The following is a 24,727-nucleotide window of genomic DNA, read 5'->3' as shown; positions in this document are numbered from 1 at the left end:
ATAATCATATAATCTATTTGCTTTTACATGTAATTTTATTGTTCCTGTGTCTTGTTTTTATTGTGTTTTATGTCCACGTAAAGCACTTTGAAATGCCTTGTGTCTGTGTTGGGCTATATAAATACATTTACCTTTCCTTTAATAATAATAATTATTATAATAATGATAATGTATGCAAGCACGGCAATTCTCAGCTTCTGTTTAGAGTACCAAAAGTAAATGAATCATTATGCTTAATGGTCCATTTATTAATAATGCATATTGTTAGATTATGACTGCAGATGAATTAAGATGTACATCATTTTAATGTTGCTGGTGGTAAATGTGGTTAGGTTGAAAATTCTCCCCCGGAGCTCAACAAAGTCTCATGTTTTCTGGTCTCATACCTAATATTAATACATAATACCTAAAATGAGTAGGAGATTAAAGTAACCTAAGTTGAAATACTCCAGCAAGGTACAAGTGCCATAAGTAAAAGTACTTAGTTACTTTCCAAAATTGTTTCACGCAGCAGCAGACGAAGCCGGAAGTAGGAGTAGGTAAGTGCTCTCGCTGCCGCTCCTCCGTGCTGCTCTCTGTCGGAGCGAGTACCACTTTAAGGTCAGGGCGTATCCGCTCTTCGGGAATTAGGAAATACGTTCATGTTGATGAGAGAAGTCCCACCTCTTGTTTGGTGAAGTTTGGTCACGGTTGGAGGCGACCACAGCGTCCTGTTGTACCCGTCAGCCCCTGAGCGGCGAGCAGCGGTCCTGTCCATCAATGGCCGATTCAACCGTCGCTTCGCGTAAGTTTCCAACCTTTTTCTTTTATTTACCTTCCGCGTGGAAACGAAAAGCTCCACAGAGCTGCACAGACACACTCGCAAACACACTTCCACGTCCTCCTCAGAGAAGTTTACTCTCATTTTAAAATAGTTTATTAAGTCAAAGTGGCGCCAGCATATTGGTGCCAACCTTAATGGAAATCTACCATCGTTAGCACAGCTAGCTTATAAACATTAAACTGTTAGCAAAGTTTTCCGAACTCATCCTGTGTGACAAGCAGAGTATTATAACAGGATAAGATACTGTAAAAGAAACTGACAACCTGCCTCAAAATGCCTCTGCGTCCTCAGTAGGGACATTATCATCATTATAAATGTGCTTAATGACTTATTAACCTAATATGAGTAGAGAGGCTGCATCAAGTCTTATATCAACTGCAATTTCATTAAACTTTCTAAGGTTTCAGTCTAGTTTACATTTTTTTTTAACCAGGTACGGTAGCTGAGTGCACTTTTCCTTCCTAAAAACTTATTTCTCTGTATTAAACATGTAAGAAATAACTGCAAAATGTCCAGAGGTCATCTCATGACCATAACTGCATCTCAAACCACATTAACTTGTCACTAGTTTGAGCATCTGTAAGGGTTGTACATGTAGATATAAATGTTATATATGTGTATGTGTCCTGCGATTTTTAGGGAATCGCCCAAAGCTACAGATTATGACATATTATAAGGTGTAATTGTAATATTTTGAAGTAAAATTTAATGTAGAAATGTGGCATCTGCTTGACACACCTTCGACATGTACATAAATCACGAGAACTAACTTCCGAGGTGTAATAATATTGGAGTAACCAGACAATGTAATCAGCAAACATGATTTGTTATCTCTTGTCAGTTCAGATAGTTTATGTTTGAACAGGGTAATCAGCCTTTGTGAGGATGAATGTTTTACAGTATATAGCCTGTTGAAGCCCACAATAACAGGCTGCGGTTATTTTGAAATACTGCTATGTGTCAGAGGCGAGTGCTCTCCGCGTCTCAGCATCCACAAACACTGAGGCCACTGTTCTCCGTTAGCTCCACACGATGCTTTTGGTTTTTCCTCGTAACCTTTAAGATGCTGCGCCTGTTTCCGTTTTCCATGGAGAGTCCACAGGAGTGTGTGTCTGTGCAAAAGGCCAAGGCTGAATCCTCTTGATAATTCACTTAGACCAAGTCATCCAGTACATTGGTTTGGTATTAAGAATACGCTCATGTAATCTGTGTGTGTGTGTGACTGTGTGTGTACAGCACAGGCATTCCTCATATCGTGGATGCTTTCAGCTGTCTTCACCTCTTCATCACATGGCTGCAGCACACAGCGCCTGTTGAACTTGACACTCATTTGCAGGCAGAGGGACTTATTGTGGTCTAGATCAGTGGTTCAAAATCCCCTTCAGGAGGTCCTGAGATAAACACACACCCAGGAGTAAAGGGCCGCCCACACCAAGAAAGATTAATATAACCGTAACTATTGATATACTATTTTTAAATTGTTCTACCTCAAGTGGACGACAGACTCTGCACCACAGCTATAACAGCAACAGCAGTGGCAAATGATATGCTTGTTGGGCTTTAATGAGGGTTTGAAACGCTGACAGCCAATCAAAATCCATACGAATTCACAGGGCGTCGCAGTCAACACTCCCACTGAGGTCGTCTTTGATGATGCCAGGTTGCCATCAAACCCATACAAAAGCTTGAAAACCTGTGTGGAGGGGTCACATTGCATACTGCTTTAGTCACAAATCAAAAAGGTCTGAACCACTTTTCTATATGGATATAAAGCAGGTGTAGACAGTTAACCTGACAGTAATTTTATGTAGCTAACATTCACCAGAAGACCAAAGCCGAACATTATTTCACATCTCCAAAATGATCCAAAATGAGCCTACTTGGAGGTTGGGTAGGTGTGTCCCCTTTCCCCTGTCGTTTTCACCCCAGACAAAATGAATTCTGCTCCTCCAGAGTATCCCAAATGTCTTGTAACTCAGACACCACAGCCATATTTCAGGATTGTTTGTTTGAATCCCTGCGTGAACCCGAATCCCTCTGCTTCCAAAGAGGACGCACCATTCGTCTCAGTCGCAGAGCCGAAATATGAATTTTCCACTCATGGATCATTGTGCAGCATGAGTATCCATTTTAGACACGTTTCACACAACAAGTGCTTGCTTTCTGCCGTGCGGCGCTGTAAAAATTCAGACATGCCAAGCGGAAGGTTTGGCGTAATGTGCCGTCTGAGACCTCGGCAGCTGTCACAATGTCAGTGTGTCTGAAACAGTTCTTTAGAGAGGTTTTTTTTTCTCCACTTATGCACTTAGTGACTAAATGGATAAAAGGGTTAAAAAGACAGGGCTGTGTGGTGTAATCTGTTGTGAGCTGTCTAAGATTTTGCTTTCCTAGCTGCGATTGATTTCTTGAACACGAGGAAATGGGAACGCCACAGACAGTACAAGCCTTTTAACCCATTAATATTCAGCGCTGAGCTGGAGGCCACAATCTCTCTCACTAATCTGTTGTTGTGGTCATATGGAAATCTTTTCCAGTATGTTTACTGTCACTTTCTCAACATCTCAGAAAACTATTCATTGACAGGTATGAAGTCTATTTTCACAGCTATCCACTTACTTTTTATAGACTAATACTCTGGACAGCTCACAGGAGTGGAGAGAGAAAAGGTGCTCTCTGTATTTTTTTTTTTAGGCGCCCAGTGATTAAAGTGGCGACATTGTTGTAAAATGCAACTACCCAACCAGTGGCAAACGAGGAGACGTCTAACAGTTCCCATTTCCTTCCTAAGATGAGTAAATGGAGGAGAGTAATGCAGTTACATCTGGTTAAGGATCAGCTTTCTCACTGTATGTGTGCAGCTGAGAGGTCAGCCACTGATAAGAGAAGGGTAAAAGACTTGCACTGATTTAAAAGATGCAGCTCAGACTAGTATGAAGTAATGCAACATTAGCCAATAAGGGACTCACAAATGATCTAAAATAAACGTGAAATGGAAAATCGTTTAGGTTGGTTTCCTGGTGTCATGAGGTCTTCTGCTGAAGTCAGCAAGGAGAAACAGTAACGTCCTCTTTTCTGAGATGCCCTTTGGCATTGTGGCAGCAGTAACTGATGGGTGATGGGTAATGTCCATGTAGAAATAAGCTAGCCAGAGCAAAGGTAATGCAAAGATCAAGATTCAAATATTCCAGCACACACAATTTGACTTTCAGACACAACTTTCTGTATTAATAGCTTAAGTAGTAATAGTAAAATAGCAGGAAAAGAACAAAGAAATGGAGGATAAAGGCAAGGAACACACTCGTGCAAAGAGGAGATGCAGAACACACTCCGAATCTGTCACACAGCTCAGTTTTTCAGGTATTTTTTCTATCACAAATAAACCTCCCTCTTGTGTTTTTTGCAGAGATTGATTTTACATCATTTCGTGAAAGAGGCCGTTGCAGCAGAGACGTTGATAACCTTTAGGCAGACAGAACTTCTCACAGCCCAAATCCCCATAAAACTGCAGGAAATTAAACTAGCAGAACAGTAATGCTGGACTACTCAGCCTGCGCTCGGCTCCAAAGGATGCTTCAGTTGAGGGTTTTGACAGCGTGGACAGAAAAGCTTTTGGGAGCTTTTTCTAAGTGAGAAAGTTAGCGATTGTGTCAGCGAGTTTGGCAGGGAGCCACTCGTCTTTTGGAGGTCCTGTTGAATTTGATGTTTACCTGCTCCTGTAAGACTAGGTATGTTTTCCTTGTGGTCAAGAGCATTTTGACCTACTAAGTATTTGTTTTTCTCTCCCCCAGTCCTCAGACCTTCATTGGATCTTGTGTTTCTCAGACATTTTCTCATCCTAGAGTCAAAATAAACCCAGCTGCTGTTCATTTTTAGTGGATATTCACATCAAAGCCTGAGTATCGTTTGAAATGTTTCAATACTGGTGTCAACACGACAGTGTGTTCAGATAACAAAGCAAACCTCTCAAAGACAGCAGAATTTAGTGTCGTCTCAACACACGCAAGACGACATGACCTTCACTGAAACAGAGCTCTATAAAGTCTATAAGTGTTGACTTAAATCAGGGTAGTATCTGATCTAAGGAACATTTAATCACTGCCAAACAAGTTTGATAATCAGTTAATTGAAGTAAATTGTAAAGCAAAAAAGCTGCTTAAATGTGAAGATTAGCTGCTTCTCTTTGGTTTTATATCATTTTGTGTTGAAGTTTTTAAGGTTTTGGACTGTTGGTAGGTTTGGTGAGGCCACCTTGGGCTCTGGGCAAGTATCTTCTGGCATTTTATCGACTTAAAGACCAATTTCAGTTCCTGTTACTGAGTTTCAGTACCCATCTGTATTTATGTCCTTAGAAAACTGTGGCACAAAGTATCTAATCAAAGCTTACCGAAGCCTGAAAGTTGTTTTGAATTTGTAAGGAAGAAAACATATGTACAAATCCACAGAATCACTTGCTGAATCCACACCTGTTGTATGTGTATGTGTCTCAGATATCTGTATTTTTTGTCTCTCCCTCTGACGGCTCTCATCATCCCACCACCTGTGGTTGTTCAGAGATTTATGACTAAACTCTTAATCCTCCTCAAGGACTCTGCTCAACCCATTTGTCAGTCTCGTCTTTTTTTCAATGCTTTTACTACAATCCTCTAATTGGCCCGTGATTACTTGTGTGTTATTTGCAGCGGCTGCCTCAGCACACGAGACAGTGCCGAGGCAGCCTGCATGTGTGGCCGTCACTAGATCTACTGTACACACAAGGACGCTCAAAAGCCGGTCACACGGTAGTCAGTGAGCAGACAATGGTCTTTATCAGTGTCCAGTCTGATGCGTCAGGGAGCTGAGACAAAGGGGGGGCACAAATGCCTGCATACATCAGGAGGCAGACAGTTAGGTATGCAGATGCACACAGTGCTGCAGTACATTTAAAAACAGCACGTACATGTGGTTTGATTTTGATGTGATTGAGATTTTTCTTACCCTTCTCGTCTCTCTCTGATTCTCTGTGTGTGTGACACACACACACACACACACACACACACACACACACACACACTGATTTGCACAGGAAAAGAGACAAAAGCTCTCTTGTGTGTTGTGCTGGAATGCTTCACGTGGTGTGCCGGCAGGAGGGGCCAGGGGAGCCTTCGCCTATAGCTGACCACAGGTCACGGTCCTCCCTTTGACCTTTTGACCTGAAAATCTAAGATGTAAAATGTCATTTAAGAACATTCAGGCTGACACAGAATTACAGGTTGAAGTACCCCAAATTTTCCCAGAGATCGGACATATTTAGTTATTTTTTATTATTATTAGTTATTTTGATAACTGATTATTCATTTTTTTCTTTTTTTTGCTAGTTACATCTTCTCAAAAGTGAGAATTTGTTATATTTGATAATAAACGGACTATCTTTTGGTTACGGACTGTACTTCTTTACATATCATAGACCAGACAATGATTTGATTCATCAGGAAAATAATCTGCAGGTGAATCAGTGAGTAAATAATCATTAGGTCCAGCCCTGAAGCTATGTCTTAAAGTTTGAATTGAAACTACAGTGTGTTGAGCTCAGGAGCTGCTTCAGACACCCTGATGGGTCTAAAGTCCGGTGTGTAGGTGGGTTGGCAGATGGGAGTGGGAACCGGACGCTTGAGGTACAGCGGTAAAGTTTATGGTCTTTGTGTTCTTTGCTGCAATCAGTTACTATAAAAAAACAAGATATAAGCAACCCTGTCCTCTAGCTTCTTTCCTTTTCAAAAACAATCCCGACCTTAAATGCTAACTTCACATCAGGAGTGGGAGTGTTGCCCTTACTGGACTGTGAGACACTTAAATGAAGGAATCATGATGAGAGAAAACACTGCCTCCCATCACCACTGCCAGCAGTTTATTGGACACTTGTAAAGCTGTCTTTACTGTCGTCCTGTGTCTCCTCTGTACTTTATTATTTCTGCTTTATCTCTGACACCAAGCTAGTCCTTAAAGCTGTGAAAGCGGGGACAGTTCGCACTAGATCGAGCAGTTCGAGGGCAGAGACAGCAGCACACTTGACTTACCCAGGAAGGAAACATGAAAGCTCCGTCATGCTGCAGTTGATAATATTTAAATCCCCTCAGCTGCTCAGCCCAGACCTGGAGTGTACCCTTGCACTCGCTGTAGATATCATGTTGCCATCAAAGGGCGGTGTAATGACAGTCCACTGTTTTGTTTATCTGTTCCCGTTGCAAGAATATTTTTAATAATCACAGTTTTTTTAAATTTCTCTCTCCTGCTGTCCTTCTCCATCCTCCAGTAGGTCAGACCACAGTTACAGGGAAAGGTGAAGGTGAAGGAGCAGGGGGGGGCCACACAAACTACATCGCTTTCGTCCTGGTGCCTGTTTTCTTCCTACTGGGCCTGCTGGGGGTGGTCATCTGCCATGTGTTGAAGAGCAAGGGCTATCGGTGCACTACTGATGCCCACGATGGCGAGGAGGAGTGTGAGGAAGGAGTGAAGGATCCTGAGCTGGGCGGAGGTAAGGAAATCTGAATAACAGAGGGAGGGAGTTGAGGTAACTATAGAAACTCTTAAGTGTTGAAATAAAGACTTGTGGAAATGTGTATATAGCATCTTTGTACTCATTGTTGTAAGGCTTCCATCATCTGCGTACAGCACACACCCAAGATTATTGCTCAACCAGGCTCATGTTCAGAGAGAGATTAGAGATTAGACAGGAGGGGACTTGTTTGAGAGAAATTATTCTGTAAATTGATGGTATGCAGAAGATACAGTATCACATCAGATAAAGTCAATATAACATGCTTTTCAGATAATTTAAAAACAGCCTGTAACTATATTGACTCAAACTGTTAACTAAGCACCTTCATATAAATTTTAGTGTTGTAGGTTTCTGATGCATTGAGGATTAGGTGACCCCTTTTTTTCACACAAATTTTATAGTTGCAACTCGTAACATTTCAGTCCAGTTTGATATGGCAACACAAGTGGTTACTGTGGTAACAGCAAGTACATTAATAAAACATGTAGCAAACGCTCATTAGGCAGCCATTTTGTCAGAACCATTGTTGGTTGTGTTTCCAGTGCAGCCAAACAAACCTTTGCTTGTTGTTTTACTAAAGAGGTTGATAATAATCGCAACAGCAATCTGATTCTTGCCTGTGCACAGCGTGTGTAGTTTTTTCACGTGACAGCAGGACAAGTTGAAAGAGTGCAGCTCACTATGACTTGTGTTAACATTCCCTGCAATATTTTAAATTGATCGGTCGGAAAATGCAGCAAATTACCTTTTTTCCCTGATTTATGTTCGTGGTCAAAGCTAACGACAATGACCAATACATACAATGCATTTCCTGTGGTTTCCTCACCGATAAATGCTTTAAATGTGAAGCAGTAGGACGTTCAGTTTGCATTATCAGTAATAGCAATAGCATCCACTGTAGTGGCTGATGTGCAACTATGCCATCAAAACTCATGCTTAAACAAGAAAACAACTTTTGAATAGCTGTACACTGTAGTGACCTCTATGCATGAAAGGGTTAAAGATTATAACATTTCTTCCTCATCTCTTTCTGTTTTACAGCGACAGCACACAAATTGAAAAATAAAGTTAAACATTAACTGATTTTCAGAATCAAACTACAACTTTCTATGTAATAAAGTCAGACTGCGATGCTGTTTCATTTCAGTCAATGGAAAAGTAAATGCAGAAGAATCGGTGTCCTTTGACTTAGTTTCCAAATTAGTCATTGGTCTGCATGAGGTTTCCTATTTTCCTGTCATGTGACAGTGCGATTGAAGGCCAGCAATCATGTAATAAAATCACCAGATGCTGTCACCTGCTCTCCAGTACTTACAGACTCGTACCACATTGCTGAATCTTATGAGTTCGGTGTGTGTGCCAGGTACTGGAGGTGTGTGGGTAGATGTTGCTAAGATTAGACTTGTATGATGTCAGTGGCACTTTTCTTTGTGAGCAGGTGTTTCTGTGTCTGTATCCCTTAAACAATATTGTGTAACATACCAAAAAGCTACACATGTCAGAGCTCATTTATGCACCATCTTTTAAAAGTGTTTTTTTTTTAATGCTTGCATTGACAAGTGAATCTTCAGAAAACTACTGCGGAATCACAAACATTAGCTGAGAAACCCTATTATTGGTGTGTTTGAATCATCATTTAGTCACATTGACAGCGCATTAACCATTTTCCTCTGAAGTCGCAGCCTCATCTCAGCCATATTCCTTTACTGCCTGTTTCTTTTTTAGGGAGTGGAGGCCAAGACTAGGTTTTACATTCACATCACTCATGTTCTGATTCAACTAGGGGCGTGTTAAGTGAGGTGAAACAAAACAATTCTCTACACAGGGCTGGTTTAATTTCCCTTGACTCGTAATGATAACTGCAGGTATTGCTGAATTGCTAGGAGCATTGTGTACATGATGATATGTTCTTTGACCTCTCAGAGCTGAGTTTCTGAACTTCAGCCTCCTGAAATATATAAAGTTCAACTTCCTGGTTTCCCCCTTCTTCATCAGTCGTGTCGCTCTTTGCTAGTTTAATACATGAGAAAGCAAAGTAGTAACTAGTAACTCTCGTGTGCAGACGTGAAACCTCAGTCGTCACTGCGCTGCCCTGTGGTATGTCACAGGCATGGGACATGTTACGGAAAGAATGAACTGTTTACACCAGGCTGCCAAGATCGACGCGGGTCCGTGCTGTCTGCCGTTCTCACTTATCTGTTATCATACAACGGACCTCTCCACACTTTTCCTCCTGGCACATCACGTCTCCGCTGTTTCCCATGTTGGCCAAAGCCATGAACCCTTCCACTGAATCCTGTTAATGTTTACCCCGATTGCTAATCGGAGTAGGTATTGGAAAAGCTGTTTTCTCTCGTGGAGTAATTGTGAGCTCCCTGCCAGCAGTGCAATAGTCATAAGTGCATCAGGGTTTTTCCCTGCTGTCTCTGTATGTCTCCTCAGTGCGCCCAACCCTTTCTCCCTCATACGTGGAAACAAAAGAGTAGAAAAAACTAAACATGGCTTGTTTGTTCTGACCTCACTCATTCAGTCAATCCAGTCTTTTCTTGTTTCGCAATGATCAGGTTTCCTCTTTTCTTTCTCAGTCTTTCTGCGTTTCTGTTTTCATGACTTTTATAAGTTGCAAGCAGCTCCCTTTTACATTTTAGCACTCACTGTTTAAAGTCAGCCATGATTTATCAGAAAGTTCCCATAAAATGCTGAGAGAGTATTATGTTTATAAGAGTGAGGGAAAAAGTGAACAGGAAGCTTAAGGAAGTGCCTCGAAGGGGTGTGTGCTGAGGGGAAGGGTTTTCTATTTCAGTTCAGTCCACATTTCTAACCTGTGCACATACTGATCACATGAGGGTCTCACAATGTTTGTCATCCATTGATACAACAATATCACAATATTCTCTATGGAAATTGATGCTTCCAGAAGATTTTTCCACACAATACAGGATTAATAACGTGTGTATGAGTAAACAGGTAGAGGCATTTGTGATGCTGCTGTAATAGAGCTGCTAGAATTAATATTTTGGACCAAATGACTGTCATGTGAAAGAGAGCACTCTGAGCGAGCGCAGTGTTTTACCATCTTTCAGCCCCCTGGTTCAGTTGTATGGATCACCAACTTTACTCTTTTCTTTCACTCTCACAGCTCTTGTCAGTGTTGTTTCCAGTAGCTTTTTAGAGCTTTTTAAAAATCCTTTTAAAAAAAACACAAACACAACACCACCTCCATTTAGCAGGTTAAAAAAGCAAAATTGCATTACAAAATGTTAGCTTTTCATGAATTATGATGTTGCTCCAAATCATATCATCATCAGTCATATCACAATATTGATAATTTATATGTTTTGCCAGAATCTCATGTACAAGACAGTTAAAGTGCTCCATGATTCTATGTGTGGGTTTCCATTATAAATGCATTACCACTCCAAATAAACAGTAAAACCACTGGGACTAGTCATCAAGTTGTAATATCAACCAGTGCTCTTAAATTTGGATTTATGGGTGCTATGTTTGACATTCTCTGTAGAAAACGGCCCTGAATGTTGGACTGTTTGCCTCTTAAAACGGATTCATACATGAGCTTTGAGACTGTGCAGTTTGCTTTTTCTGTTTTACTGTTGGTATATCTATTTGTGCTCTGTTTTGCATCAAACTGCAGCCTAAATATTTATTTTCAAATCATTTTCTGAATGGGCTGACCCATTGAATGTGGTTGAGGATGTCATAACTTTGAATATTTCTATTCGTCTGCTTGTCTTCCAGACCTGAATGACACCTTCAGTGACAACAATGACACAGTCGGACAGATTGTCCACTACATCATGAAAAATGAAGGTATGTGTCCAGTGTATTAAACAACAAAACACGGACAAAATCTATTTCTTTTGCCACTTTTGTTAGACATAACTGCAGATTACACACTTCCCTCGGGTGTGTGATTGTCCGTTTCTGCCTCTTTTGTTGAAGGATCAGCTGTTTTTATTAGACTATGCAGAGGCTGTGGATACATTTCATATTTCCTCACTCCTATTTAATACTGAGCGATTCTGAACATGTGTAACTTCGAGGGAAATCTCCCTTAGTCCAGTCCAGCCTTTAGCAGCCCTCCCTCCATCGGAGTTATAACAGCTTGGCTCGCACTCCTATTATTGTTTTGACAGGTACATTGTCACACACATTCAGGAAGGAAGTGTGTACTCAGTAGCAGCGGTGTGTGCGTGTGTATGTGGCCGCAGGAATGAGGATCGTCTACTCTAGGAAGTTCAACACAGGGACAAAAAGGCCACTGCGGAGCAATTTAAAGGGAAATAAATGATGACTGTGCTTTACATGACATATTTCCCATTGAAGTCACAGGTGTGTCTTACTTGCTTGTTGTTGCTTCCTTCCCTTATTCTTGTGAATCGAAGACATTTCCCTGAGCTGGAACGTGGAGTAAAATTCCTAATAAATCACAGCACTCTCATGATCCAGATTAATTGCTTTTCTTTGTTCAGATGAGTTTATAAGTGGCAACGGGAGAGATAAGGATCAATGCTGGTATTGTGTCAAATACGATCAGCTTGATTAGTATGAATACACATGCCTCTCCTGACAGTGTAGATTACAGGATTTCCCTCAGTTCGTATAAACCTCCCATAGCAGTGGAGGTCTATTGAAATAGGGCTAACAACGGTTGATACGATCAGTCGAGACAAAATCTTGCTTTAAATGTAGAAAGGGTGCTTGGATGAGTGATGAGATAAAGGAATCCCTGTATCCTAAAAATGTGGTGCAACACCCTGAAAACGTACCTCTACATCAAAATCATTTTAAGAGGTAAAAGGCCAGAAAATCATGACTCAAAAGCCTCAGTTTCTGTCCAGCCACAGTTAGGACTCATTACATTTACTTAAAAGAAAGCACACGCCTCTTTGCTGTAACTTCCTCATATCTACATTATAATGTGTTATCTATATATAATCTCTTATACAAACAGTTTCTTTCTGCTCATAGATGATAAAAAATGGGTTCCAGATGCAGCTTATGAGACAGTATTGATCCCTAAAGCAGTCTTAGCCGTCCTTCATAGCTCATCCAGATGTCTTAACATACGACCCAGGAAGGCAGCATTGTTCTGTCTTGGTAGCCGGCCATCGTTGGCTGTGTACTGACTCGTCGCCTTTTTAGTAGAAACAGTGTTTGTAGACTTGGAGTCCGTTGACTGCAACTCACATTGTTAGCCTGACGCTATGGATTCCTAGGATTCCTACAGCGAAAAATATTCTGCATCCTAAGACAGCAAATGGCAAATTAACGTAGAAAATGAATGAAGGCTTAATAACGCTAATAAACTAAATCCAGTTTTCATTCCAGGAAGTGAACTGTGCATTTTACATTTCTTCTGGCAGCAGCAGTTTGTGAATAAATAAACAGAAGTGAGTAGACGTCATGATAGGCAACAGTAAGTCTTTATGGCTGAGCAAAGACTGCCATCTACAGATAACCTCAGAGTGAAGGTGTCACTCACTAGTGTGAAAATTGTTAAGATTTTCCAACAGTCAAATTTTATTGTAGCTGCATTTCCAAATAAATCCACGTGATGCTACATCAGGCCAAGTATTTGTAGGAATAAAAACGGTCCAGAAACAAACAGCACATGACTGTTGTGCTTTTAAAAGAAGTGTTTGCTTTTAAAAGTGTTTAAGGGGTCATTTTTTTAAAATCCCTTGATAACTTGGTTTCAAATATCTCACTATAATTAGCAGTAATGCCTAAATGTGCAAAAATGAAAGTTGAAATGTAACATTCAAAAGTCAGCTGTTCTTCATCAGGACTGTGCAGGTGTGGTTTGATCAGATCCCATAACTGTCAGCAAGATCTTGCTTCAAATGTAGCTAAATCCTGATTGGTGCACAGCAGCATGTGACTTCACCTTTTCCCACCCACCCACTTCAAACCAGTGAGAAAAGCAAGAAATACAAAAATCTGTCAGTAAAAAGCTGATTAAGAAAATATATTTTCAAGGCTTTTGAAGACTCAAAACCTTTTTATAATTATAATCCTTTATTCACGTTTAACTGGCATCCACTGGCAGCCTTGTGCAAATAAACTGACCAAAGCAGTTGCAAGTTCGTTTTACTTGCAGACTAAAAATCATCAAGTTATCAAGGATGTTCTTGAAAATATCCCTGTGCGGTTGATATGGGATGATGAGGAGGACAGAAGTTTGCGTCAGAGGTTTGTGCTCTTTTACATTGAACCATAACGTGAAACTCTACATTAACCTATATGAGATATCTCCCCCTTTTTCCTAAGATATGCACAACTTCCTTTATCTGGAAAGTCAGTGAACACACCAGGCTAAGGCCTCAGGGAAATCTGTCTCTGGGAGCAAATAATATAAATCTATATGTATATGTGTTGATGCTACTTTATCTGGGAGCAGGAGTTGTTGCTCATATAAGAAAATCCGACCATCATTATCTTTCCTAAGTCCTGACCATTACTAACTAAACTTTTCAGAGTCATATTGTGACTGGTTGGCGTCCTCCCCCCTGGGGTTGTTGTGTACAGTAATTATGTGTTGAGTGATTGCATGTGATGTGCCATTTAATTGTGTTACAGAGTTAATCTGTTGCAGCCATCTTTCAATAAGCGCTCTGCTTTTGAAGTCACTGGAGCGTTCTCTTCACTAATTCCCAAAGCCATTTTATCTCCCCCTCTCCCTGTTCCCTTCTTTTATCCATGATGGTGTGTAACTTTCTCACTTTGTCTCCCTCTTCAGCGAACTCAGATGCTCTGAAAGCCATGGTCCATGAAAACAGCATTGATTCTGATGGGTAAGTGTTTCCAGGTATTAGCCATCTCAACCAGCAGATGGCACCATAAGCCTCTTTGAAAGCCTGTTGTTGTCACTGCTGAAGTGACTGAAAGGAGAGTAGCCAGAGCAGGAAATGAACACACAAGGCAATCAGGCCACATTTCTCTTCTGATACTTTTCCAGATTGGCAGGGATTGATTGAGGGCGAGCAGCTGGGGACTATTCCTGAAATGCCTCTGTGCCCCACATCACTGTGTCGCAGGATTATTAAAGCATTATTGAGTGCAGTTGTTGGCATGTTTCCTTAAAGGATTCCCAGCCATAATACAGTGAGTGTGAGAGAGGCTTTGCTTAAAAATGCAGTATTTGGCAAAGAAACTGTAGGTATCTTCATACCAGTGAGCTTCCAGCTTCTGAAATGTAAAGATTTGATGCTTTTCCCAGTTTTTATATCACTGTAAATTAATAATTTTGAGATACATCACCTTTGGCTCAACAAAATTGTTTGTGACATCATAAAGGGAGCAGAAGCTAAACGGCGTGTTTTCAGACCCATTTACTGAAAGATGGAGCGGGACACCAAGAGAGAGGTCGGTCTTCTCTCATAGTTTGGCGGTTTCATGGCACACAGAAATATGGGACCTTTAAGAAGTCAGTTGGAGGCAGCGTCTTAACCAAATCATGGAGCTAAAGCTAGCTTAACTAACTAACTAGTCACAGCAGATATAATCTGCAGCTTATAGTTGTCATTTCAGAAAGAAATAAGAAGCTACTGTCGTCTACCTCTTTGTGAAATCAAGGACGTGTTGTTTAAAACATTAATATGGGTTTGAAGTGGTAAATCTGTCTCTGTTATCATTGTAAACTGCACATTTGAGAAAGGAGAGCTTGACAGGCGTAGCAGCAATGACTAAGCTAACAGCCCTAGCCTGCATGTGATGGACAGCATCCCTTCACAGCATTAAATCTACACTATAGGCCTGTAAATGGATTTCAGGGGGTCATGCACATTTTGACATTGACATCGCAAATCAGAGGCCGCCTGCTCGTCTCTTTGAACAAACCCTGCGTCATAAGAACAGGAGCTGGTGGTACGAGCTGAGATTGGACGTCTTCACTTTGCTTTGCCGTTGAGATAAGGAGAAAGAGAGTCAGGCTGATACACAGATCGGAGGAGGAGATGCCTCTGACAGAAGAGGAGTGCGAGTAAATCGAGTTAGTGGAGTATGGTTTCCCCTCTCTTTCCTCCTGTCATCTTTCTTGTCCCGCTACATATTGTTCTGCAAGGAAAGAAGAGAGATAAAGAGGGGAGAGATGTTTTCCTTGGTTAAGAGGAAACTGTGTGGATAAATGGTAGGAGCGTTGCCTCTGCCAAGGATTAGGTATTGAGGTATTCTGCTCAGTCACATTGGGTGTCCTGGAAAAAAAATCAGCAGAAATCTGCAATCGCACACATTTCCCCGGCGTCACTTTCATGTGTCTCGCTCCGTCAGTTCTCTCTCCAAATCTCCTTTTTCCACATATTTCCACCTTGTTTTCTCTCCCATTTCCCTTCACTTTTTTCTTCATACTGCTCTCTGTAGTAGTCCCTCTTCCTCTCGCTATTGCTCTTCATCTCCCTCTCTCTTTCTCTCGCTCTCTCCCAGCCAGGTTGGGCAGTCTGCCAGCGGATCACTTAGAGATGGTGGAATAGGGGGGAAGAGGGATATCGGCGGGGGTAATTTATGGGACACTTAAGGGGGGAGGGAGATAGACAGACAGGTGGAAAGAGAGTGAGGAAAAAGCAGAGAGGGATGGAGGGAGACAAGAAGGAGAGTAACTGTAGTGAGGCCAGGGCTCGCTATCTGCCTCTCCAGATTCGGTACTTAACTCCCCCTCGCCTCAGTGCTGCTCTCCCCATCAGTGCTCCAGCCTCCACCTCTCCACCGTCCCCCAGTCCCCTTTCCTCTTTCCACAACATGCCCCGTTCCCATCGGTCGATCTCCCCTTTGTCTTTTTTTCGCTCCTGTGGATCGAACTCATATTTCACACCTCCATTCATCTGGAATCCTCTCGCTGTACATGAGCATAATACACATTGTTTGTGCGTTTGTTTAAACACAAGAATTATCCATCTCTCATGCATATACTCTCACACTGTTTACACCATTGGTTCCGAAGTGATGTCTGCTTGTGCTTACCCCACTCACTGTTTGCATATATTGTTTGTTTTTTTTGTTTTGGATGAATTATTTTTGTAAAAAGAAGCCTGGGACACCTAAAATTATCCAGTGATCCATAAGAAAAAGCAAAGGTTAGATCTCCAAAATCTCCTAAAATTGAGATAATTTGTGTTATTCTGCTTTCCTATCCTAATTATGGTCCTGCAACCCCCACCATTAACCTTGTTACCTCTTGAGGGGCCATCAGTGTACACTGTAGGGCCAAAAATATGACATAGTTTTACATTAGTGCGTTTTACTTTTGCACCTTTGGTTTGGACACGGCCTTGTGCAGCTCATTTCCTCTGCAGGGGACCAAGAACCTTTAGAGAAAGAAGGATCTTGACCCTGAGTTTTGACTGAAGGACCCAGCAACCCCATTTATGCGATCAAAGTTTCAGCTGCTCTCTGGGTAGAACTTTTTAATTGCTCAGGAACTATCTTGTGGAGTTTGCAGGGCTGAATGTCACTGATTGGTCAAACACAGACCCCGTAGCAACTACTGCTATTGATTGAACTATTGATGCTTAGAACAAAGTGGGGACATTTTTTATAGTTATTAATGTTGAAAACAAACTTAAAGTTTGACTTAAAGCCGTGAAAAGTGTGTAATGGTGAGGTGTCCACATACTTATGGCCATATACTCTACCCCCCTATTTTCCCCGTCCCCTCTCTTACAGTCAGTGTCCATTTCTTCATTCAACTCTGATGAGACAGATCAAAGAGATGTAGCTCATTATGCCGCCTGTCTCACACACACACTGTACTTTATATGTTAATGTGAATGAGCAAAAACACTGTTTGTTCCACCTTTGTGGATAAACAGCATGCAGAGCTGCACACCTAGGTCATAAAACATGCACACACACTTCCTATCAAGGATGTGAGAGAGCAAACGGACAATAAGTAGCTGCTAACACACTTCTGCGATGAATACTATATGAAAGCGGACAGAAACAGTTTGTGCTGATTGCCCTCAGATCACTTTCTTCATAGAGGTACATATTTGTTGTTTCGTATGTAATTCTCCACTGATCCGGCGTCCAGCACCTCACCTGATGCCTGCTCGTACAGGAAATTGCCTCCGTTATTACTTTAAACACAATCATCATTCACAGCTTGTCAGTAATTGTTTTTGCCCCGGTGCAGTGTGAGATATTAACATGTCATTTCTGTAGTGGGGAGCTGTGATAAAGAAAGTGCTGCCGGACTCAATGAGCTTGAATACATGTGTGTGAAATGAAAATGTTTCGGGCTGAATGTAGGTCAGTTGCTCGCTTGTGAAAGGTCTCACTTCTCAAAGCTGCACTTTAGTCGTCTGATTTGGAAAAATACACTCTGCTTTTCATTGTATTTGTATCTTTTGATGTTTCGTGGAGCTGACCTATAAAAGATTTCTCGGTTCATTTCTGTCTTTGTTGCATAATTATTGCCCAGGGGCTGATTTACATTATTTTGCTCGTGCTCTGCTTGTAATAATAGGCCATAGTCATTCAGCTGCTCATATCATCATTAATGTGCAATTGTGAATCGTACTGTATAATGTTAGTAATAATTCTAAATTAATAATTAATGATAATTGTGTCATTACTGAAGCAGAAGGGTTTAAAACGTCCATGTAAAATAAAACAAACCCTCCATCTTGCTTACTGATTTCCTCCGTTTTTAGTCCCCCGCTCACCCCTACGTCTCCGAGCACCCCGACCCCGCCGATGACCCCCACATCACCGGGTGCTCCTCCAGATGCCGCCAAGCACACCTGCAACCACCTGCACACCATCGGCGGCATGAGCGGCCACAAGAACGTCTGCACCCGCTGCAGCCAGAAGAAATGGCCGCTGATGAGGAGGCCGTCGGCCCGAAAGTCGGAGCAGCGCCGCAGCCACCACGGAGAGGTCACGGTCCTGGCTGTGGGCAGGTGGGCAGGTGTGTGTGTGAGTGTGTGTCTGAGGCATGGAGGCTGGAACAAAAAGTAGAGTTAAATGCTGAAGTTACTACAAAAGGTAAATTAAAACAGAGGCATATTAAACATTAGCGCGCACACTGCATTAACAATCACACATTAACTCTAAACAATCAACGCTGAAAGATCCACACACATTACACATGCTAAGATTGCCGTACCCTTTGACACAGACTGGTGATCTGGAAAATACACGGGTGGACGGTCAGGGTGAAGCCTGGGAAAGTAGATGCTGCAGGGTTCAGACTGTAATGAGGTTTTTGTGCAAAGCCTCAGCGATTAACCAGTTAAAAAGCAGCAGTCCCTGTTAAAAAGCACAAAACTGAGACAGCGACAGCAAACTAGTGAAATCCCATAACTTGTTTTTCAGAACAATGTGTGGAGCAAACAGAATGTCAATGTACCTTTCATTTTGTTTTAATAATACCTTTTGTAAAGAAGGGCAAAGATTGTTACTGACAGCCAAAATAAAACAATTGAATATTGGAAATCTGTATGTGGAATTCCTAATAAACACATTAGTAAAGAAATATGATAATAGTATAAGTTAAAAAAGTTATCCAGAAATATGTAAAAAAAAATCCATTAAGTATTGAAGCTTTACAGAAACATAAAAAATGATCTCTACAGACTTGAGAAGACGGACAGCAGAGGATATTAAAGACTACAGGCAGGTAGAGGAAGCCTTTGATAATGATGTGAGAAGGCAGCATGATTAAAGGCAAACATTCAGGGTTTTGGGCCGATCTGATCACAGCGGTTGACTCCGCAACTATCCATCCACCTTTTCATCAAAATATCTCCCTTTTGCTCACATTTTTTGCCTTTTTGTGCAAATTTTAGCAATGCAAACGGATTCAGATGGATTTCAGGTGCGTCATACAGAGCTTTCCTCTCAGCCCTTGGAAACATTAGTTTTTTATTCAAAGTACAAAAAGTTGAGGGCAGCAGTGTGATTCCTTCGGTAAATTGTAATTTTAAAGAAATTTCGCACAGAGCAGCTGCTTTTGTAGTTAACAATCACTACCAAGTTTTCGCTCTCTAGAAAATCCTAATACACAAGAGCATCAGATCATAAAGTGAAAGAAATCAAAAAATGATATGAATTGTACCTGATGAAGGTCACTTCATTCAAGGGAGTGCAAGCGACCGACAGTGTGTGGGCTTTTTTGGCTCTTTCACAGTAATTCTTGTATTTCACGTCTGATGTCCAGTGTGTTTATCCACTGTGTTTACTCAGACATTCAATTTGTCTTTTTTTTTTGTTAAGACTTCATGTGGCTCTGACACAGAATCAAAGGGATAAACCTGCGCTGTTTTTCTTTTCCCTGTGCGTTCCTCAGGCATGGGAAGGCAATCTGAATCCAGCACGGGACTCTGCAGATAATAATGAAAACTGCTGTATAGAAGAATAATTACTCTTATGTAAATACATGAAATCCAATAGCATCCAACATTCTTGTTTGTGATGTACCAGGCAGTTCCACTTGATGCTCTTCTGGCACAAGACTTGTTGGAATTGGGAAATTTTCTTTCTATTACAGATGGACTTGAGGCCCTTTTCCACTGCTTTCCATGTTGCGTAATAAACCCTGACAGTAGGCCACCATTACAAAACCATGGCCAAGATGTTTAAAGTAAAGAGAACGCTTCTCAGTCCACTAGTGGACCCAGGACAGTGTGCAGCTTCATCCCTGTCACGCAGCACACGCTCTCCTCATCCCTAATGTCCTGCTGCGAGCTGATTGGGATGCAGAGAGGCTGCTTTTCATTTGCACACCCAGATGAATGGCCGCATCCGCAGAGGGTCAGCATGACCTGGATACGAATATTCATTTGCTGATTTAATTAAAGCTTTTGAGCGAGTGTCTGTGTGTGTGTGTGTGTGTGTCTGTACGTGTGTGTGCGTGCCTGTGTGTGTGTGCATGGTTGCCGATGACTGGGTGGGTGGATGAGAGCGGTGTAAAGTTTAGGTGAGACAGACACAGTGAACCAGCTGTGGCACAAATATGATTAGCTGAAACCCACTGAGTTTATGTTCAGCGATATGAGCATCAGTCATTAAAGGGCCATTTTCTGTGGTTTATTTCTGTAATTTAAATATGAAAAATCAAGAGTGAAGATGGTGAAGTTCTATTTTATTCTGACCTAGAAAAATTATTCACACTGGGATCCCTTTTAAAAACTTTGTTGAAATACTATAATGGTATTAATCTGTCATTTCAGCCACAGGTCTGCTCATAAGATCAGGAGTGTGTTTTCTGTAGTATGAGCGTTCCTCATTTCAGTCCCAGGCTACAAAAACATTCAAAACCTTTTGTGTCATGTGTTTTTGTGTATTTATTTACTCACATGTTTGTCCCCTTCCAGGTTCAGGGTGACGAAGTGTGAAAAAACAGCCAGGGAGAGGCGGACCCTGCTGATAACAGACTCCAACGGGAGTGTTCCTGCGTCTCCTACGGAGGTGGAGCCTAACAGCCGGACGACATCTGTGTCCCAGCAGGTCGGTATCCTGGAAACATCTTCATCCTCCCCGCTGACACACTGCGCATGAATAACTGTTGCTTATGTATGAACATTTTTTTATGTATGTACTTGTCTGCCTGGTCACAGCTCTTGGTGACTTTCTGCCATTTAGCATCGGTCAACAAACTATTAAGTATTCTGGCTTTGATTAATAGCACATAACAATGTTAAGATCACAACTAATGACTCACTCACTGTCTATTAACCAGCTGATTATTTTCTTGATTCAGCTTTCAACTGTTCGGTCTATTAATTGCCAGAAAATTGTGAAAAAGGTCTTTAAATGTCTTCAGCTCTAAGCTTAGTATTGTTAAAGCTGTAGGGAGAAATGTTACAAACTGTCAATGAAATATCAGTTCGCCTGTCAAGTCAAGTTTGTTTGTATAGTTTCCTTATAGAGAAACAGAGAAAACGTATATAAAGACATCACTAAAAACACCCCAAAGAATGTATAACCTTTAGAAAATAGAGACAGGGATTTTCAATGAACAGATATGAAACACTGAACAAAAAACAGCTGATTGTCTACCTGCCACTCAATAATTAGCTAAATAAGTGTTTCAAAAATTCATGATAAAGAGCTGCTGAAAAATCCTACTGCAGCAGTAATGAGCCTCCAGCTCTGCTGTTTTCTGTTTACATCACAGGAACTCTGGTTTATGAAATTTCAATGCTCCAGGTGATCATGAACAGCCTCCGCTCGTCTCCCCGCGGTGTTTAATTTATTGTTTACAAGAGTGTGCAGAGAGCCGCGTCTTCCTGTTGACGCCGCCATTGAGAAGTACAGAAGATTTCCTCGTAGCTGATTTTCTTCTCAGATTTTCAAAAGCGTTCGACTCTCCCGGCAGCAGCATAACAGCAGAAACCTGCAGAGAAAACAACCATCTGGTGGGATTGAGCTCTGATTCAACCTCAGTGTTTGTCCTCACAGGTGCTCGCTTGATAATCACACGCAATGCTCATGTATACAGTTTTCTTTGTAGGTGCTCACTCTAGCTTTTGATGAGATTTTCTAACACATTGGGACGCAGCTATTGGATTTGTCAAATCAGTGTCGTGCCTGATATTGACCTTATTAATCAGGTATCTGCATTAAAGGATAACTCCGGAATTTTTAAACCTGGGCCCTATTTTTACATGTATTTGACATTAACACAGATCACGTGTTCACGTCAGCTGAGAAGAGGCGGCAAATAGACTACAGTGGCTGTAATGTAATTCTTTGGGGCAACAGCTCCAGTCAAAGTACGTCCACTATAGGTGCTTGTTTTTGCCACTGACAGGCTCAGATTGTTTCTAAGCACCTGACATTATTATAGAAATGATCCCTGCAGATGTAAACCTTTAACCACAAACAGCTGATAAATCGCTCTCTGCAAAGCCACCAGACTCCATTGAGAAAAACAGTAATTTTACCTACTGCTGCCTTGATCTGTTTCTGCAGCGCGTTCTCGGCTGCTGGTGCCTACAAGTCATTTCAAACTTAAAATATATGTATAATATATGTAAAAACAGGGCCCAGGTTTAAATCCACCAGAGTTAGTTATCCTTTAAATACAGTTTTCTGCTCTGTTTCATTTGTTCGCTGTAGTGAGCAAACATGTTTCGAGCTACTAAAATAGATTCATGTTGAGACTTTTTCTTACCGTTTTGTCTGGAGGTTGTTTTGAAAGATCACATTGGCTGAATTTTTATCACAACAGACTTTTTAAACAAAGCTCAATAAAGGAGACGGGCTCAGAAAACACTGAGCGACCCAACACCTACAAAAACAAACTTTTAGCCGTTGAGAAAACACTAACGAGTGGAGCTTTGTCTGTACACAACAGCAGTCATTTCACAGCAGGAACTGGGCCTTACGTGTGTTAGAAAAGTTTAACCAAAACTATTTCTGTGCTACATTTTTGATGAAATGTTCCTTTAAACTGCAATTTTACAGGTAAGCAAAAAAGTTAATCAATTTCAGACAAAAGTCTCATCGCAACCAACACCTCCATCATCAACAACAGCCATAACAAAATAATAATACTGATTATAATAATAATGATAATAATAATAATAATAAAAAGAAGGGATCAGAACTAAACTAAAAGAGAAATAATTAGTCTACACATGATGAGGTTGATGCACTGACCCACTTTCATAAAGCTCCTAAACCAACCTTCTAATTTGTTTTAGGGTGGAGAAGCATCATATTTCATAGATGATACAAATGCAAAGAATCCATTCACAGAACACAGTTAGCGTACGTGTTTGTTTCATTACATACCGTCCTCACATATTGACTTTTAGCTTTCTCATATTGACTGTGTGAAGAAGAAAAATGCTTTCCGCCCAAGAAAATAAACAAAACCTGAAGCGTGAAAGAGCGATGGCAGAACACTCCCAATCTGAAGATCATTGATTGTGTCGATTAATGATTATTTTCTGTATTAAATCAAAATTATTTCCGTCCCACCAGGAGCAGATGGACAACTTGGACAAAGAGAAACGATAAACATCCAGGTAACGCGTCGTGTTTTCATCTCCCACGTGCATGTTTTCCGTTTCTGTGCCATAACAACATTCACTCCTCCCGTTCTCCAGCGTTCCAAAGAGAGGAGAGGAACGACACCTGGACACTTTTTTCCTGAAACCCAAACGAGAAGATTACAACGTCAGCAGTGGAGGAGTGAAACGAGGCGGCCCGGGAGTCGTCCCTCTGCGCTCCTGCTCCACAGGGTGCTGCTGACGGTGGTGAGAGTGACACACGGTCACACTAGCTAGTTATTTTACAAGCAGAAGGAGATAAAGTGCGTCTGTTTCTGATACGCACCATTCCCTCTTTAATCCATTTACAGTAGTGCCTTGCTCAAGGGCGTTTAAGCAGGTCAGCTGCTTAACGTCCAGGAAGCCTGAACCATGATCGTGGTCTGTGATTTATGTACATTTGATTTTTTAAATATTTTTTTATATGGAGGTGCGGAGGAGTTTTGCATGTCATCAGTCAGTTAATTGATAAAACTACACCTGAGAAACAGGTACAGCCAGTCGGAGATTAAGCCGTCACTCCCAAACAGGAAGAAGGAACAACCTGATACCACAGAACCAGGAAGTAGACTGGAGCGTCAGCAGATGTGTTGACAGCGAAGCCTTGTATCCTGTAATGGCGTGAACGTGACGTCAGAGCGAGTTGTCAGGGTGCTTTAGCATCATTTCCTGGTCGGTGCGTCTACTTTTCAGACCAATCGTCTCCTCTCGTAGTGTTGATCTTCCCTCTAATGAAGAGGAGAACGCAGTATTCTGGGTCGAACTGCAGACTAGCTCTAATATTCAGACACAGGCTGCTCACATCAGGCTTATTTTGACATCGACAGCAGCCCTGCATCCTGAGACGGGCCGGTCTGCTCCAACCCTTCAAGGTCCCATGAATTTTCCTTTTGTTTGTGTAAGAGAGGCATTACTAAGTCTTTAAAGCTGCATTCATTGTTTTTCTTGGCCACTCTCGCGCCTGTAAACACAACACCGACCGATGATCCGCTTATAAAGTTGTTTTGGCAAACGGTTGCCTAGTTACACATCCAGGAAACATGATGTGGAGTGTCGATGTCCACCTGATGAGTATTTACTCTTTTTACAGCCAAATTCACCAGAGAGCCTTTGTTTCTCATTGGCGTGCAAGGTGTTTACCAGTCAAATTAAAACATGCATCAGTTGCATTATGGGAAATGTAGGACCTCAGTGTTACCAGAGACTAAAAGTCAGGATGTCTCTGCTGCTTTGGTTTTATTACTCTTTTTAATCTGCCTTGCTGCAACTTTATGGAACTTTTAAATGGCCGGATTAGCCCTTTAAAGACTCTGGTTAAGGCATAATCATCCAAATATGTCATTTTCCCAGATC

The 24,727-nt window shown here is 41.4% G+C and overlaps 1 protein-coding gene across 2 annotated transcripts; it reads left to right on the top strand.

The window, feature by feature from the left end:
• Positions 1 to 649: 649 nt before the first annotated feature.
• rell1 (RELT like 1) lies at positions 650 to 24,727 on the top strand. Of its 2 annotated transcripts, XM_070855008.1 has the most exons (8): positions 651 to 784; positions 7,113 to 7,334; positions 11,115 to 11,186; positions 14,119 to 14,173; positions 18,026 to 18,274; positions 20,690 to 20,822; positions 23,307 to 23,350; positions 23,432 to 24,727. In XM_070855008.1, the coding sequence occupies exons 1-7, from the start codon at positions 760 to 762 to the stop codon at positions 23,340 to 23,342; spliced, it is 792 nt and encodes a 263-aa protein (XP_070711109.1). In that variant the 5' UTR covers positions 651 to 759; the 3' UTR covers positions 23,343 to 23,350; positions 23,432 to 24,727. The 2 variants fall into 2 exon arrangements, with proteins under 2 accessions (XP_070711110.1, XP_070711109.1); XM_070855009.1 differs by lacking the exons at positions 23,307 to 23,350; positions 23,432 to 24,727 and having other exon boundaries at positions 650 to 784; positions 18,026 to 18,282; positions 20,690 to 20,794.

Source organism: Pempheris klunzingeri, chromosome 23 (assembly GCF_042242105.1).
Source record: "Pempheris klunzingeri isolate RE-2024b chromosome 23, fPemKlu1.hap1, whole genome shotgun sequence".
In the NCBI taxonomy this organism is placed as follows: Eukaryota; Metazoa; Chordata; class Actinopteri; order Acropomatiformes; family Pempheridae; genus Pempheris; species Pempheris klunzingeri.
This window is presented reverse-complemented; position numbering and strand designations above follow the sequence as displayed.